The sequence below is a fragment of the Dipteris shenzhenensis genome, chromosome 27 (assembly GCF_047967505.1).
Source record: "Dipteris shenzhenensis isolate YYH24624 ecotype China chromosome 27, Dip_SZ_1.0, whole genome shotgun sequence".
NCBI lineage: Eukaryota > Viridiplantae > Streptophyta > Polypodiopsida > Gleicheniales > Dipteridaceae > Dipteris > Dipteris shenzhenensis.
In genome coordinates, this window is record NC_141622.1 from 21,743,100 (window position 1) to 21,760,706 (window position 17,607).

Below are 17,607 nucleotides of genomic sequence, written 5' to 3' on the forward strand. Positions count from 1 at the left end.
CCCTCAGCTCAGCCTGTGTGTGTGTGTGTGTAGTCCGCAACGCTCCTCTAGCACTCCCTCTTCCGTCTCTCTCTCCTCCCTCTCTCTTGCTCTCCTCGCCCTCCCTCTCTTTCTCTCTCTTTCTCTTGTGTATTGCCATGGCATTGCGGCTTCTCCCTCCCTCTCCCCTCTCACTCTCTCTCCCTCTCTCTCTCTCTCTTTCTCTCTCTCTCTCTCTTCTTTCTCTCTCTCTAGAATTAAAGGTTCAAAGATGAAAATTTGAAAAAAATACCTAGAATAAAGTTGAGATTGAAATGTGTGGTTGTTCTTGCTTATGCTCTTGCTCCTCCTCCTGCTTCTCCTCTTGCTCTTCCTTGTTGAAATGGGAGAAAGAATGAGAGGAGGAGGGTATATATGAGAAATGCAAGGGTTTAAGTGCTTTTCTCTCATTGGTCCCTACATCTCATTATCTCCTCTCCCATTGGCCCCTCCATCCAACTCACTCGTCTTCCATTGGTCTCTCCTACCCTCCACTCTCCCACCTCCCCGTCCCCCTCTCCCACCCACTCCCCCTCCGACTCCCACTCCCAACCTCCCACGCCCACCTCCCCCTCTCCCACTCTCACACTCCCACCCTCCCTTTCTCCCACTCCCATATAGCTTTACTCCTACCCTCCCTTTCTCCCACTCCCATACAGCCTTACTCCCACCCTCCCTTTCTCCCACTCCCATTCTCGTCATAGCGAATTCAATTCCTCTCTCAAGTTCCTGTTCTACACTTGTCACTTCATAGTTTGTAGTAGAGCATTCTCCTATTGTCATCGTAGCAAAATGTAAACCTTTCTCATGAGCATTATCACACGTTATGATTCTTCACATGTCGCTTCAAACTATCTATTAGAGCATTCTCTAAATCTTAAATCTTCAACTCACTTTATTCGTAATCTTTCACCTCACTCTCTCATTATCAAACATTATGATTTGTCACATCATCACTTCACACTATCGAGTAGAGCGTTCTCTAAATCTTTATTTCAAATATTCAACTCACTTTATTTGTAATCTTTTACCTCACTCACTCATTGTCAAACATTTTGATTCTTCACATATCACTTCACACTATCTGCAACTCACTTTATTCGTAATCTTTCCCCTCACTCACTTTTCTTGTAATCTTTAACTTCAATCACTATATTTGTAATTATCTTTCATCTCACATTATGGTGTGCACTCTAGAATCCTTAAATTCCTATCTTTGACATGCCTTACTCTCACACTCTTAGCTCCTTCTTTCTCCTTTCTCCTATCATTCAGCCTTACTGTTGCTCTTTTGCTTCCTTCCCCTTACTCTCACATTTTCAGCTCCTTCTTTTGACTTTCTCCTACCCCCTCGTCCTTACTCTCTCTCTTTCGCTTCCTTCACCTTACTCTCACACTCTCAGTTCCTTCTTCTGCCATTCTCCTTTGCCCTACTCTCATCTCTCTCTTTCGCTTCCTTTGCCTTACTCTCACACTCTCAGTTCCTTCTTCGGTCATTCTCCTTCCCCTTATCTCACACTCTCAGTTCCTTGTTTCACCTTTTTCTTCTTCATCTCAAAGCCTTACTCTATCGAACTCTCCTTCTTTTGCCTTTTACTTCTTCATTTCACAGCGTTACTCTCTTAGCTTAAAGCTTCATGGATCTTTTCAAAGTCATCAATTCTGTGGAGGAAGCCATTAGCACCAATAAAGATTGGATCACCAAGAACAGAGAGCAAAGAAAGAGACAACGAGCTCCATTAACCCAGGAGGAAAAGGAGGAGTTTGCTCTTCAAAAGCACCTAGAGAAGGAGGAGAAAGAAAAATAAGTAGGTCTACTAGCGAAATAAATAGATTACTTTCATATAGGAGAGAGCTAACAAACTTTCTAAGTGAGGTTACTTCTCATAGCAATCGTTATGGGAGATTTCCACCCAATGAAGTGCAAGTCATATGGAATTGAGAAAGTGCTATCCAGGGAAAAAAAGTATAACTCCTTACTTCTCTTGTGTAGTTTTAACTATATTCATCATGATGAGATGGTATCAACACAAGAATGGGTTGAATCTTGAATAAAAATGGCAAATATTAATGCCTTCTAGTGAGAGGCTTCTTGTAACTACTTTGAAGGAGTTTGTTAACACCATTATATATATTATGAGAGTTTTCTTATTGTAACTAATATTTTCCTTCTAGTGAGAGGCTTATTGTAAGTACTTTGAAGGTGTTTGTCAACACCATTATATATTTTATGTGAGTTTGCTTATTGTAACTTTTGAAGGTGTTTGTTAACACCATTATAAATACTATAAGAGTTTACAACTGCTTCTTATCTTTTGGTGTAACTTATCTTTGCCACCTTAAAATTTATAATTTTGATTTCATTTCCTTCAAAAAGATCTAAAAAATTGCTTGTTTTTATGTTTTCATCTATGTTTTGTAGAGTGGTTTTTTATGCAAAAACTAGTCCAAAAGTATCTATAAAAATGAATTTGTACATTGACAAGTCCAAAATTAATTAAATAAGTGTTTCCTTCTCTATGGCTTGTTGAGCTTGATTGTATATAGATCTTTCCAAGTATTTTTTGGTTTCAGCTAGCTTACAGAGTGACTCTTGTAATTTTTGTCGCTCCAAGTCCAACGCCTTTCGCTCCAAGTACAATGCTTTGGCTTTATCATGAAGATCCTCATTCTAACTTTAAAGCTCTTGCATAGAGTTATGCATTGCAATTGTTTACCCGATTGCAATAACTAAGCAACCTCGCATGTCCATTTCCAAAAAACCAAACTACCTCATGCATTGTAAGAAAAGGACTTGGAGTAAAACAACGTCTACCAGGAGGGGCATCGATCTGGCCACCACGCTAGAGCGAATCGGGCATAACTTTATGTAGGATCTTTATGATAAAGCCAAAGTAGTGGACTTGGAGTGAAATGCATTGAAATAATGGTGCTATTTCCTAAATGTGCTAGCATCTCTACTTGGGCTCTACACATCTTGCTTGCTTGCATAGCCATTGACTGAGCATTATTTTAACCGATTGCAATAACCAAGCAACTCTGCATATCCATTTCCAACAAACCGAACTAGCTCATGCATTGTATGGAAAGGAGGGCTCTTTTGGTTAGTAGGATCTAAAGGATACAAGGATCCTTCTACCCAAAGGTCGAGATGCTTCTTTCCTTGCGAACGAAGACTATGGATTTTAGAAGCTCCCCTCAATCCCAGACTATGTGTGCTTGCATATTCAACCTCCAACCTCACAACCCTCTTGAAAATAATTGAAAAGCTATTCGGTGCATAGAACTTGAAGCCTCAAGAAGAGGGTGAGAGGATGATAGAAGAATTGAGAAGGTTTTTGCAGATATGGTATTGCATTTGGCCAAGTCAAGTTTATGAAAGATGAGAACAAATCTAGAAAACCAAGCAGTGTCAAAGCTTTAAATTTTCTTTTTGCAAAGAAAAAGAATGATAGGCTCAAGCATGTGGACGAGTTTGATGTATGGTGAAAGCTACACAACGCCTATTGTGAACAAGTGAGAAGGGGGTAAAAAGATTTAAAAATCATTGTTCCTTGATATCTTGGTACCTCCACTACTACAAAAGAAAAGGTTTAATGAAGGTGATTTGGAGAGCCTCATCAATGCTGTGAATGACTTTTGCATCAATACTAAGATCAATTATGGAAAGAATCATCTCACATAGTACATGGTAATCTCTAATTTCAATATTGAGAGAGCCACTTCACAAGGCAGCTAAGAAGAGGAAGGCAATGGAAGACTTGCAATTTCTCTTCAATGATCCTGATACAAGGCCCTTGACTATCACAGAGCCCCTTACATCCACCCTTACATCCACATTGGCAAACATATCTTTTAATCCAACAATTGAAATTTAGTCATTGGCCCCAATCATTATTGAGGGAGAGAATACCTATTGCTCCATGTCATCGAGACTATTTTAGGTTTGAGAGAGGACGAGATACTGGGGTTTTATCAAGTTTTGATGTAGCATCAAAGATCCTAGATTTTTGAGATCAAGAAAAGATTGGGATCAATTCCTTATCACAACACTTGCAAATTTGAAGGATGGAGACACCTGGACGTATGACTTGCTACTACATGTACCATGAGCCAAAGAAACTTTGACCTCTTAAAAAACACAAGTTGTAGTTGACAAGACTATTTTCATTGGAGATGATAAAGGTGCATAAAGGACACTGATGTGGTGCTAAGCAATGTAGCATCCCATCTTTAAGTAATCTTTGAACTAATGTAGAATGCCTTTGAGATTAGAAAATTTCCTCTTAAAGGGTCATGCTTGCACTACCTTTGGTAAATTGGTCACTCAACTGGCACACTACATTGTCCGTTTGCCCATAGGTATGATGGTGGTGTTCCACAAGAGCTCTTAACCATATGGATAATGAAGCTGCTTATAAAGTGTATGGTGATTGTAAGGCCCTATCCCTATCACAAGAACATCTGAAAGGTACGATGGTAAAGTTGTTTGAATTGTGCACGCCAGAATCCTATTGCCAATACCACAAACTTATTACATGCACGTGTATGTCTCTTGAGATACTTTCTTGAGCAACTTTAATGGTAATCGATCGGAGCAGGCGCAAATCGAAGCTCCTTCCCTTCAGCGCAGATGTCCTGGTAGCCCCCAAAATGAAAATGGAGTGAGTGCTCAAGATTACAATGAGATGTAAGGCAAATGAACAAAGAACGGAGGAGACTTCTTACCGCAGCGAAGTGATTGACATCTCGATGATGCGCCTCATCCGCACGAATAGCCAACACTACGTCCCTGATCTTAGCATCATGAGGTAGTCTCCAATAGTCAATGGCGATGGGAGGAGCAGGATCGTTGGGCAGCTCCTTATTATCAATGGCTTGGAGAAATTCGGTATAGGACTGCACCGCTTCTTCTTCCAAATAACCGGCAAATCGATGGGCAAGACGAGGAGATAGAGCATATAAGATGAAGTAACAATTAAAGAAGCCGCCCTGGACGGCAAGAACGAGAGCCCTCTCGAATGCGTTGGGCTTGAGCACCTCTATCCAGGTCATGAGGTGCATCCTTTCGTTCTCAGCTTCGCCAAGAAGCGTTCGAATCCATCCCCCGCTGTGTTGGAACTTCCTGAGGGATTTGCAATGCAATAGCATACCGCCCACCATGCCCGGAACGGCAGCCACCGTCTCTAGGAGCAAAGCGTGACTGACATGACGGTTCTGCAAGGCAATCAGAAATTGTGAAGTGAGTAGGACTGCTGCAGAAAACACCGAATGAGAGGCTTAGACGAGGCATGGAAGAAGGGCATTCCGGGCCGATCACTCACCTCATCGCTGCTGACCAGGATCGAGCTGGTGCTTGGCGTTATCCATAAGCACCTCTCCTGGCTCGCAGAGAAGGGCGGAGAGCCCGTGTTGGATGCCTCTCACATCCATACCAGCAGGAAACGAATTTGCGAGCGGCCAAACAGTCGCTCGCATCGTGAGCCCTGCTCATAATGCCCACATCCCTTGCCATCGACAACGGGAGGCAGAGTAGGAGCAACAAAAGCTACTACATACAGATTCTTACCCCAAAGCACGAAAACCATCAATATACCTTGAAGATGAGATCCCGAGGGATCCTCAGAGAGGCAACGGTGTGCTGTGCAAGCTTGTCCACCCACTGCTCGGCTTTGTAATGCTTAGTGACATCGATGGACAGATCCGGATGGTAAGAATCTGCAGGCTGGAAGCAAAGAAACAAATGAGATCCTGAGAATGGACGAATAAAAAAAGAAAAGGGTGTGGAAAGGAAGGGAACAGGTACCGTGAAGCAATGCCAAGGCCAAGGGGAGCCATCATCGAGGGTGGTATTGTTGGGAACGATAGCCCAATTGGAGCTGCTATGCTGAGGGAGGGGAGGTTGAGGGGCAAAAGAGCTGAGTTTACAAGATGGTGCAAGAGCATCAAGGGGAAGGGAGCCTCTTTGAAGCAGGGCACGGGAGAGCAAAGCTGCTGTTGGACGCAGACGGCTCATCATCTTTACCAACAAGGAGAACTTGAGTGATGTTTTAGGACCCAAAATGTAAAGAGTCAAAGAAAGTGGCTTTGGAGTGAGCACAAAGAATGAATAGTCAAGGGTGGCTTACTAGGAGGACTCAAGGCAAATGATCAAATTGGGGTGCCTAGCCTTAGTTTCACTCCTTTATATACATACATAGAGACACGTGTCCCGTGCTTGAATAGAGAAGCTTCCCTTGCACGTGTCTCGTGCTAGAAGCCTCCCTTGTTGGCTTCCTCTTGTTGGAAGCTTCCCTTGCTCCTTCCTCTTCTTGTGGGTTCCTTCCCTCCCTCCTTCCTCTCTTCTCTCTATAAAGTCATCTTGTTCAAATAGGACTCTATATTCCTCTCATTAGGATAAGACTTAGTAAAAAGTCTATGTCATATCAAGGACCTTGTTGACTATTTATATCATATTGGGATAAGCGTTAATGTGATAAGATTGGATCGTATGCAAGAAAACATTGACATTTCTATCATTAGTACTTCACATCGCTTAGTTTTAACTTAAAGGATTTTGTAAGTAAATCTACTAATACGAAGGATTATTGAACTATCAAAAGGTTGATATGCCTTATCTATATTGTCCTAAAAGCCAACTCTAATATAATGCAACCCAAAGACAAGCCCCTCGAGATATTGCTCCGAAAAAAGAGAAAATGTGTTAACTACTTGGGAGAAGGATTTTAAATTTATGTAATCACTAAAACTATGTAAGTCTCATAGTAGATTGCTATGTATCTAGCAACATGAATAAGATTGCACAGGTGCAGCATGTGAGCCTTTCCTCTTAGTATAGTTGAAAGCAAGCTCTTTTGGAAGCAAACGAGAAACTAAACGATTTTTTAATGGGTTTCAAAACAATTTTTAAAAGGGCTTTGGGCTATTAAAAGGCAATTCTATAGGATGATCTCCACAAGAGTGCACAAGTGCGTGTGAACATTGGCTCTTAGTATAGTTGAAAGCAAGCAATTTGGATGCAAAAGAGAAAGCAAACAATTTTTTAAAGGGTTTCAAATGATTTTTAAAGGGTGTTGGGCTATTAAAAGTTTATAGGATGATCTCCATAAATTAAATTTGAAACACATAACTTCATTAAATTTTTTTAAAAGTACATGTGAGAATTCACAAAGGAGTTTCAATGCTCCACTATAGCACTACCTCTAAGGAGGCAGTGCTAATAAATGCTCCCATTAAAGGTTAAGTATTCACATTTTGTAAATATTGTATTTACATGAGTTTTAAATCCTTGATTAGGAGAAGAGTAGAGGGGAAGGCTACATAGGTTAGCAACTTAATAGGTGAGATCCATTGTCAGACAACTCAAAACAAATGTAATATTCTTATCGATTAAATGAGGGTGAAAGAGGTTTAAAAATACTCATGTACATGCAATTATATGCACGAGGATTTTGGGTGTCTTGGCACAACTCAAGATTTAGCTCAATTGGGGTAGATCCCACGCAAGAAATCAATCGAAAATGTGCCTGTCTTTAGAATAATTGGATTGATGCAATGAAAGAAGAGAGATTTAAAATAAGTCACTTAGCATGGAAATTAGGTGAGAGCCATTATGAGCCTATTCCACATAAAACTAATACCATTATAAATTAGATGATGGTGGCATAAAAAAAGCTTGGTGTATATACAAGTTATGATAAAGAGGAGAAATATTATAGGAAATGTTTTTTTACAAACGCATGTAGAGAGGGCCTCTAGATTGGTTCACCACTGTAATGCATTTCCCTTCAAGAAAGTGGCTACCTTTCTGCTTTTGGAAGACTTTGTGAAGTTTCCACCTCCATAGGCTGCATCAAATTGTTGGATGAATGTTAAAGCCTTCAACCTATCCTGAGCACCATTAAATGCTCAAATTTCACTGATGCCCCACCTTCTTTGAAGTGTTTAGGCTTCCCCTTGGGTGTCAAATTATCATATACATTGGTGGATGTAAAAATGGAGGCTGCACAAAGTTCCCCTCATTTAGAGCACCTTTAGCACTACTCACCACATAGTTTACCATTTGCTCCTGCTCAGAAGCCAGACACCTGATTGGCCACTTTTAGTATTTCTTTATTCTATAGAAAAAATTACAACAAGGCTAAATGCCCTTGCACCTATCCAAACATAACCCCTTAGATACATAAGGTTTGCACACATCTTGGAGGTGTTACTAGCTACCCGTCTTAGCCACACAGCTCTCACAGGCTGTCACTAGTGCCAAACCTTTGCTGCCCTCCTCGAGATATTCTAGCTGATAGAGAAAAGAAGGCATCTCTCTCTCTCTCTCTCTCTCTCTGTCTCTTTCTCTCTCTCTCCCTCTCTCTCTCTCTCTCTCTCTCTCTCTTTGCCGCACTCCCTCAACATAGCACTTTAACAATATTCAACTTGTTATTCATACATGTGATTACTCAGATTATGGAAGGATACTCAATATGAGAAACAACTCGATGCCTTCTCTTCTATATTATTGGCCTCAACCCTATGGGGTTTGTTGGCTATTACAAAGACAAATGAAAATGACTTGACTAGGGACCCTAGAGAGCAAGCTCTGATATTCTAAACTAGACGACAAAATCTGTGAGAACAAAAGGAAAGAGCTCATCAACTGTACTGAGCTATACAGAAGGAGCCACCGCTCGTGTTTACTAACACATCGTGAGAATTGCCAAGGGTTGCCATGCAACGAAGTCTCCAGATCCACACCATAGATGTGCTAGTAGACGTATGCCAAATGTATTCTACCAGTGACATGCACTTACCAACGTGCATGGTCCAATCACAACTTCTTTAAAGCAAACATACCAAGTATGTGCACCTAAGTCTTCCATGATGTGTCACACACATCTAACATGCCCTCTGTTAAGGGCAAAAGCAGCAACAGCAAAGAGGAACTAGGGGGGGAGTCCTTAGATCATTAGTCCTTAGATCATTAGTCCTTAGATCATTATCATTAATACGTTGTATCTAGTTTATAGTGAGATATGAAAAGACGGAAGTTCTAGGACTAGGCGGAGAACTGAAGAGGCACGGCAACCGTCACGGCAACCGTGAAGGAGTTATGTGTGCCGGTTAGATAAAAGAGAAGAGAGCGATCGTTCAGGGGGCTCATTGATGAGGATCGGAGCAAGGATCAGTGCTATGTATCAGAGAGTACGGTGTTGTACTGCTCGGAGAAATGTAATATAGAGATTCTATTGCATCTACCTTATTGTTTTATCATGAATGATTCTGTCGATCACTGTTCTACTCTATGAATTTTCATACGCAGTTCTGAAGTACGATTACGCATGTAAATCTGTCGCAGTAGTGCGTTTCGAGTTAGTCTTCAGAGTAGAGAGGGCTAACACTTTGGCGACCACGGAAGATTTCCATGTTTGTCGCGGTGGATACCCCGGAGAGGTTGGATGCTCCCCATCTGTAATACTCTGATTCCTCGGTGCGTGGACTAGCGCATGAATGACGCTGGGAGTGCGCCAGGGGGAACATCGCGCTCTCCGGAACGGCCTCGGGAGCCTGCAACTCCAGTATCGGCACGTACAACCCGCGAGGAACGGCATGACAGATATGTGGCTCAACGTGATCTTCTCTTCGGCTTCTTCACGGATAGTGAGAGTAGTAGCCGCTCTGACACACCTCCGCTGATCCCAGGAGAGGAAGGTCCAGTCGTTTCCGGTGTTCAGGAGGAAGGCGAATCCTCCGGACGCAGTAGCCCGTTCGATTTAACAAGTACTCCTCCGGAAGACGAAGCGTCACCGTTGCGGAATTCCCCACCACCGAGTCCCAGGAGACGGAGGGGTGGTGTGCCTGCAGGAAGCGGAGCCCCAGGTCCGTCACCAGATCCCGGTAGGGGAGGTGGAGGCGGTGGAGGCGGAGGCGGGGGTGGAGTTCCGGCGGTAAGTAGCGCGGCTATTCCACCACTGGTACCCAGGATGACGGTGAAGTACCCCAAGTTTTCGGGACGGGATAAGGAGGATGCGGATGCACATATACTGTCATTTGAGATGGCATGGATGGTGAATACGGCTCCACCAGTGCAGGCGACAGATCTTATGAAGATGGCGACTTTCATCCCGACACTGCAGAAGCAGGCGGCAGTATGGATCGCGCAATATGGAGCTACCCATTTCGCCACGTTTGATCTACTGCGGGATGCCTTTTTGCTCCGGTTTCGGGAGGACAAGACCCGTGTTCATGTCCTGGCCAAACTGGGGAAACTGGAACAGAAGAACCAAGAAGTGGAGGCGTATGCGGCCAGGTTTCGGTCGTTGATCCGCCGCCTCGATGCAGCAACTACCCCGGCAGTCCCCATCCAAAATGCTTACTTCATGGAGGGGCTGAATAAAGGATTGAAAAGGTCCCTGGCATCGTTGGATCTGGAAGCTCTTTCATTAGAAGAAGTCGTCCAAGCAGCGGTGAGGGCGGAACAAGTTCTGTTTACTTCCAAGGGAAGGAAAGGAAAAGTGAAGTATGAGGAGGCTGAGGGAGACTCCGATACCGATACTGAGGAGGAGTCGGATCAGTCGGATGAGGAGGAGGACAAACGTTCCATGAGGCGGAAGGCTGGAAAAGCGGCAGGGAAGTTATTTCCGGAAGGATCTGCTGCCGGAGCCAAAAGCCGGGATAGTGGAATAGGGTCCTCTTCAAAAGTTCGCAAGGATACTTGGTGTAATCGGTGCCGGAATGCAGGACACTTAGCAGAGGAATGCGGTTTGAATGAGCGGTGGTGTGCGATTTGCCAAACAGCGACGCATACCACGGAGATCTGCCGCTATAACGCACGAATAGCCCCGACACCAGCGGTGGCGGCGGTAGTTGCGACACCAGCCGCAGCACCAGCCGCGGTACCAGCCGCACCGGCGAAAAGACCTTGGCGGCCGAGAACGGCTGGAACAGGTGCAGATGAACCAGCAGGGGAACGGACGTTCCTATGTTTTTATTGCAATCAACCCGGACATCGAAAGGTAGATTGCGAATTATTCAAGCGCCACAAGGCGGAAAAGGAAGCAATCCGGGGATCCGGAGAAGGCAAGTCCGCACCAGCAGTGAATGCGGTTCTGATTATCGAATGCGATGATGCCAGTCAGCAACAGGATAGCAAGGAGCCTAGTCCGAAGTCCGAAGAAGTACCGGAAGTACCGGCGGGTGTCCCTGTTGAAGGCAAAGTGGGAGGAAGTGCGAGCGGAGATGTGCTCGTGGTCACACGATCCCAGGAAAAGGTGCGGGAATACAAGGCCCAGCAAGAGAAGGGGAGACCTACGGCGTTGGACTGGCAGGCACAACAAAAGGTGCGGTCGACGGTCGGTGAATGGGTCCAGAAAACCCCAACGGTGTTACCTAGGCCGAGCGCGGAAAAGGCAGTCTCGGTGACGGAGAATGGTGCGAAGGTGGCAAGGCGCCTGCAAGGAGAGCAGCCGGAAGCGACTTGTCTACCTACCAGTCAGAAGGACAGCCTGATGACCGGCGAGGAGGGTGTTGAACCATATGATTTATGGCAGGATTTGCGGAAACAGCAAATACACATGACAATGGAGCAATTGTTAGCATTGGTACCCAATTTCCGGAGTTCTCTCATCAAACAATTGACGGAACCAGTCAGGGCGATGGAGTCGGAGATGGAAGCGGTAACAATGGAAGTGTCGTCAGACGGATCTGCAAAGCCTGAAGCGGAAGTACAGCCTCCTGTTTTTGACGAAGCGGTCCCGGTAATTTTCGTAACACTGGAGAACAGCCGTGTGGGAGGGGTGTTGCTGGACGGAGGGTCTGGGGTCAACATCCTGTCTGAACAAATGCTGGTGCCATTGGGTATCACAAAATGGGAATCAGCACCCTTCGCGGTTCGGATGGCAGACCAACGGAGAGTGCAACCGTTAGGATTGCTCCGTGGATTGAAAATGGAGGTTTGCGGCGTGAAGTTCGAAATCGCTGCGGTGATTCTCCGGATGGAGGATATTAGCGGGTCATACCCGTTATTGCTCGGAAGACCGTGGTTGCGGCAGGCCCGTGTGAAACAAGACTGGCAATCAGACCGCATCACCATTCGGAAAGGAAAAAAGAAGCTAAAGCTCTCGGTACATACCAAACAAGGGCTGAGGACAGCATTCCGACCGACGATGGCGGAAGGTATCCATATGATGGACGGAATGGGGGTCGAAGAGGAGGATGACTACTTCGGTAGGAATACGGAGCTGGTAAGCTTGTTCGAGGTCGATGTGGTTGCCGTTTTAAAGCAATATCAGCATCAGATTCCCTCGGCTACGCAGGAGTCATCCAGTTCCACGAAAGAACCAGTCGAAGGGAGTCTACCGGAAGGCACAGGAGACATGCCGGACAAAGCGGGAGTGGCGGAGGCGGAAAGAGTTTTCGAGCAGGAACTCCGTCGCTCGCGGAGGGTCAAAGAAGACGAGCTGCTGGATCTTAACCTCGGGACGGAGGAGGAGCCAAAGAACGTCCGTGTCAGTGCGAAGCTCGATAAAGGATTTCGGGGAAAATTGGAGACATTGCTGAAATCCTTCAAAGACGTGTTCGCCTGGGACTACACAGATTTGCTCGGCATCGATCCCAAATTCTATCAGCACAGGATCAATCTGCAGAAGGATGCGATACCGGTTCGGCAACAACGGTATAGAATGAACCCGAACTATGCCCAGAGGGTGAAGGAGGAGCTGGACAGGCTGCTAAAGGTCGGGTTTATCTATCCGGTTGACCGTGCAACGTGGCTTTCGCCAATAGTGATTGTTCCGAAAAAGAATTTGAAGTTGCGGGTTTGTGTTGACTACAGAAAGCTTAACGCGGCGACAATCACGGATCCGTTTCCCTTGCCGTTTAATGATACTATGCTGGATACAGTAGCAGGTCACGAGATGTATTCTTTTCTGGATGGCTTCAGTGGATATAACCAGGTGCGGATGGCACCAGAAGATCGAGAGAAAACAGCCTTCATCACGGAGTGGGGAGCATTTGTTTTCCTGGTGATGGCATTTGGGCTAAAGAATGCTCCGGCAACATTTCAACGCATGGTCCAAGAAATATTTGATGATTATTTACTAATCTTTATGCAGGTATTTCTGGACGATTTCAGTGTTTTTGGGAGTCGCGAGCAGCACCTTGAGCATCTGAAGAAATGCTTAACCCGGTGTAGGGAGGCACGGTTGTGTCTGAACCCTATGAAATGTGCATTCGCCGTGGGCAGCGGTATGCTGCTGGGTTGCATTGTCTCGGCGGAAGGCATTGCGGTAGATCCGGCGAAGGTCGAAGCGATTCGGCAGGCAAAGGTTCCTGGCAACGGTAAGCAGCTCGGGAGATTCCTAGGGCAGGTTAAATGGCACAGCCGAATGCTGCGGTATCTGGTGGATGTGGCGACACCACTGTATGACCAACTCAACAAAGTACCGGTAGTCTGGTCTCCTGCTTGTGACTTAGCTTTTCGACGGCTCAAACTGATGTTGGCGACAGCACCGGTGGTTCAGCCGCCAGATTGGACGAAGATGTTTCATGTCTTCGTGGATGCCTCGGACGTGGCTATTGGTAGTGTCCTCATGCAGGAAGCGACAAGCAAGTGGTTCCGACCGGTGTATTATGCAAGTCGCAGGTTGTCAAAAGCCGAACGGAATTACTCTATGACGGAGCGGGAAGCATTGGGGATGATTTATTCCGTAACAAAGTTTCGTCACTACCTGTTGGGGAATCGGTTCACGTTTCATGTGGATCATTCCGCCTTGTTGTATTTGGTACACAAGCCCGAGCTCACTGGAAAGTTGGCCCTGTGGATGCTGCTTTTACAGGAGTTCGACTTCACGGTGGTCCATCGACCAGGAAGTACACATGCCGTAGCGGATTACCTTTCGCGGTTGGAATCTGGCGAAGACCCGATGGGTGTGGAAGACGATTTTCCGGATGCCCAGTTGTTCGAACTGGAGGCGGTGGTACCGGCAGCTCCAAAGACGTGGTACGACGACATGTTTCACTTTGTCGACACGGGCCAGATGCGCGACGGAATGTCGCGAGACCAGCGGAAACGGCTCGCGCTCAAGAGCAGAGACTTCCGGATCATTGCTGACCAATTGTATAAGCAGGGGCTAGATGGTGTGTTGCGACGGTGTGTGTACCCACATGAGCAGGAGGTCATCCTGGAAGAGGCTCACCAAGGAATCAGCGGTGGACACTTCGCAGGAGAAGTAACCAGACGGAAGGTACTCCAAGGAGGTCTGTGGTGGCCAACATTAATGGGGGATGCGCATAGGTTCGTCAAAAGATGCGATGTGTGCCAGAGGTTGGGCCAGCCATCAGGTCGGGACCGGATGCCGCATAATCCCATACTGGCCCTCGAACCGTTCATGAAGTGGGGGCTGGACTTTGTAGGTCCGTTTTCGCCGCCGGCGCGGAGGACAGGTAACCGGTATATCCTGGTGGCGACGGATTACTGTACCAAATGGGTGGAGGCCAGAGCACTGAAGGATAATTCGGCAAAGGCTGTGGCCAGATTCCTTTATGAAGCCATTATGACCCGGTACGGATGTCCGGTTGAGCTCGTCACGGATCAAGGTGGGCATTTCCTTAATGCGGTGTTACGGGAACTGGTTACCCGGCACCTAATCATTCATAAGAAGTCCACAGTGTATTACCCTCAGGCAAACGGACAGGCGGAGTCCTCGAATAAGGTGTTGCTAGTCATTCTGAAAAAGCTGGTCAATGAAAATCGGACAGATTGGGATGAAAAACTTTACTCCGCATTATGGGCGTTCCGGACTTCCTATAAGGTTGCGACGGGGTTCACGCCATTCAAGTTGGTTTACGGAGTTGAAGCAGTGGTCCCCATGGAATTCCTAGTACCGAGTCTGCGGATTGCAGCGGCAGAGAAATTGGGCTGGGACGAGTCCGTAGACCGGAGGATTGAACAGCTGGATCGGCTGGGTGAGGAGCGGTTCAACAGTGCGTATCTTGCACAGGTAGTCCAGGACAGACGGAAGGTCTGGGTGGACCGTCATTCAAAGAAGAAGACCTTCAAACGGAGAGATGCCGTGATATTGTTTAACACTCGGATGGGTCCGCATCCGGGTAAGCTGAAGTTATGGTGGGGAGGTCCGTATTGGGTGGTGGAGCGTTATGGTGACGGCACGTTCCGATTAGGAACATTACAGGGGGAGCTGTTGCAGAAGCCGGTAAATGGATTTCGTCTCCGACCATATACAGGGCCCATGCCACCTTACCCATTTCCGGAGATACCACCTGTGAAGATCATTTCCAATGCATTTGTAGCCATTTCGGTGGAGAAACCGATGATGGGGGCTATTAGTACGCACGTGTGGTATCACTCACTTTATTCCGAGAAACGGTGGGAGCAAAGCTTCGGGTTGCGGAGCGAGGACGCCGCCATGCAATCTACTGAATCTTCGAAGTGGGGCTTTTATCAGGATGATGGGACACTTGATCGTTGCATGCAAACAAGGAGTTCACCAGGGCATCCAAAAGGCAATTTGGAAGCAAAAGGGGGCTTATTTCCAACTCTTTGTTTTCCAGAACTCTTCTCCCTCGCATCCCAGCTTCTCGCCGCTATGGTGGTCTTCCATCTGATCAATCCGTTACCTGTTGGGGATGAGGCTGTGCAGTCTTGGCTGACACGAACTCGTCTGGTGGAGTTCGCGGGTTTGCCATGGGCTACGACACCAGTTCATCCATTGGCGCAAGATATCTTGGCGCAGCTTGCACGCGGGCGCAAGGTCGTGGTGTATGGAAAGACTTTCACCTTGTGCAAGGAGCTGGTCGCGGCCCGGTTGCACTTGCCGGTGGATGGTCCATGCAAAGTCACGAAGCTTACCAGCAGTGCCATGGAGGCAGCTCTCGGCGCAGGTTGCAAGGGGGAGTACAACATGAAGAAGCTGGATGCTTCGAAGAAGACATGCTACAAGTTTATTGCGGAGGCACTCTGGCAGAAGGTGAAAGCAGAGCTACTGGGACAGACCCAGTTTACCTATTTCCAGAGGGCGGAGCAAGGGAAACCGGTTCCCTGGGCGAAGCTGATGGCGGACAGAATTCTGGAGGTGGCCAAGAAGCTCTTGAAGCCCACGGCAACATCCCGGATGGGGCAAGTCTTATTTCTTTTGTTCGGACCAGATGCGGAACCGGTAGTCCCAGGGTCGTATGTGGAGGTGGAGGAGTCCACAGACGATGCTTCGGACAAGGAGTCCAAGGAGGTGGAACCAGCAAGATCAACAACGGAGGGAGCTCTGACGCCAAGGAACCAGGTGACTCCGGTAGTACCTGCGGTGGAGGTTACGGCGGTAGTACCTGCGGTGGAGGTTACGGCGGTAGTACCTGCGGTGGTGGTTCCGGCAGAAGTTCCACAGGGCAGCCAGAGGAGTAGGCCAGCGGTCTCAGCAACATCGAGCCGCATGGCCAGTTTATTGAAAAGAAAGTTGGCTCTCGTGCCGGAAGGAGCAATGTTGAAGAAAACCCGCCCGGAAGCGGAGGCCTTGCAAGGGGAAAGCTCAGTCCACACTCGGGAGGACAGTTCGGGGAGACAGGCATGTCAGGAGGAAACCCGTGTAGTCCCAAGGGGGAGTGGTGAGCTGCAGCTATCTCCGCCGGTGGAGACATATGATCTGGTCACGGCACGACGGTTGGCGGAGCGCTTGTTCCAATGTTTTCAGAAGGGGCAGCTGGAGGAGAATGAGGCGAGGTTGCGCCAGGAAAATGCCAGGCTGCTCAAACGCAATCAACAGCTGTAGGAGTAGTTGTTACGATTCCAACAGATGGATGCACGGCGACAGCAGGATATGGAGGAAGCAAGGACGGCGATTGTCGCCCAAACTCAAGAACACCTGCGGCTGACGGAACAATTGACGGAGAAGGCTACAACTGCGACCGCCAGGGTGCAGTTGTTGGAAGCGGAAGTCATGGGGTACCGGCAACCCTCTAGCTCTACACGCATGCTGGACGAGGCACTTTTGTTGGATTTATCGGAAGCCTTCGTCGCAGAGATGCAGGGTATTTTTCTTGATCATCAACGTCAATTGCGAGTAGAGCTGGAGCGGGCTTGCAGGCCTCTCGATCGACGGTTGGCCCGGAGGGATGAGGATGATCCGGCGGGAGGGGGCGCAGGAACAGCATTTTTACCACCAGTACCGGTGACAAAAACTGCGGCACAACTGGAGGGTGGAAGTTCTACATCGGCAAATACTCTCGGGAAGCAGACAGCGGCGGGACCGGTGGATTCTTCCGAAGTCTATGTCAAACGGATCGCCAAACTGGAAGAAGCCCTCCGAAGAGCGAAGGCCCGAGGAAAAAGACCCGAGATCGCACAGGTTCCCGCAATGAAGCCACGACCCCAAGCGGACGCAGCAGCCGCTTTTGTGGCAGCTTTTCCGGAGCCAGCGGACGGGGAATCCTTTGACGCAAGGCACTTTTTGCAGCTGAAAGAACACGTCGCGGTGGTGCAACAGCAGTGTGACGATGCCAGATCTCAGCTGTTGGCACTCAAGCTCGCCCGGAAAGAAGAGCACCATCAACATGAAGTTGAGGTGAAGAGCCTCATGGCAGATTTGCTGAAGA

At 47.3% G+C, this 17,607-nt stretch overlaps 1 protein-coding gene across 1 annotated transcript; it reads right to left on the reverse strand.

Moving 5' to 3' along the window:
• Positions 1–4,483: 4,483 nt before the first annotated feature.
• Positions 4,484–6,167, reverse strand: LOC147884036 (ubiquinol oxidase 3, mitochondrial-like). The gene is made up of 4 exons (XM_087398302.1): positions 5,825–6,167; positions 5,615–5,743; positions 4,747–5,235; positions 4,484–4,656 (listed from the first exon to the last, which is right to left on the reverse strand). The coding sequence occupies exons 1-4, from the start codon at positions 6,035–6,037 to the stop codon at positions 4,597–4,599; spliced, it is 891 nt and encodes a 296-aa protein (XP_087254428.1). The 5' UTR covers positions 6,038–6,167; the 3' UTR covers positions 4,484–4,596.
• Between the last annotated feature and the right edge of the window lie 11,440 nt (positions 6,168–17,607).

What these genes read in the sequence shown, in the direction of transcription:
- LOC147884036 (XM_087398302.1), bottom strand. Translation starts at nt 6,037, where the DNA reads ATGATGAGCCGTCTGCGTCCAACAGCAGCTTTGCTCTCCCGTGCCCTG. An exon ending in GGCCTTGGCATTGCTTCACG is followed by an intron (nt 5,744 to 5,824) that starts GTACCTGTTCCC and finishes CTTTGCTTCCAG; the next exon opens with CCTGCAGATTCTTACCATCC. An exon ending in ATGTCAATCACTTCGCTGCG is followed by an intron (nt 4,657 to 4,746) that starts GTAAGAAGTCTC and finishes GGGGGCTACCAG; the next exon opens with GACATCTGCGCTGAAGGGAA.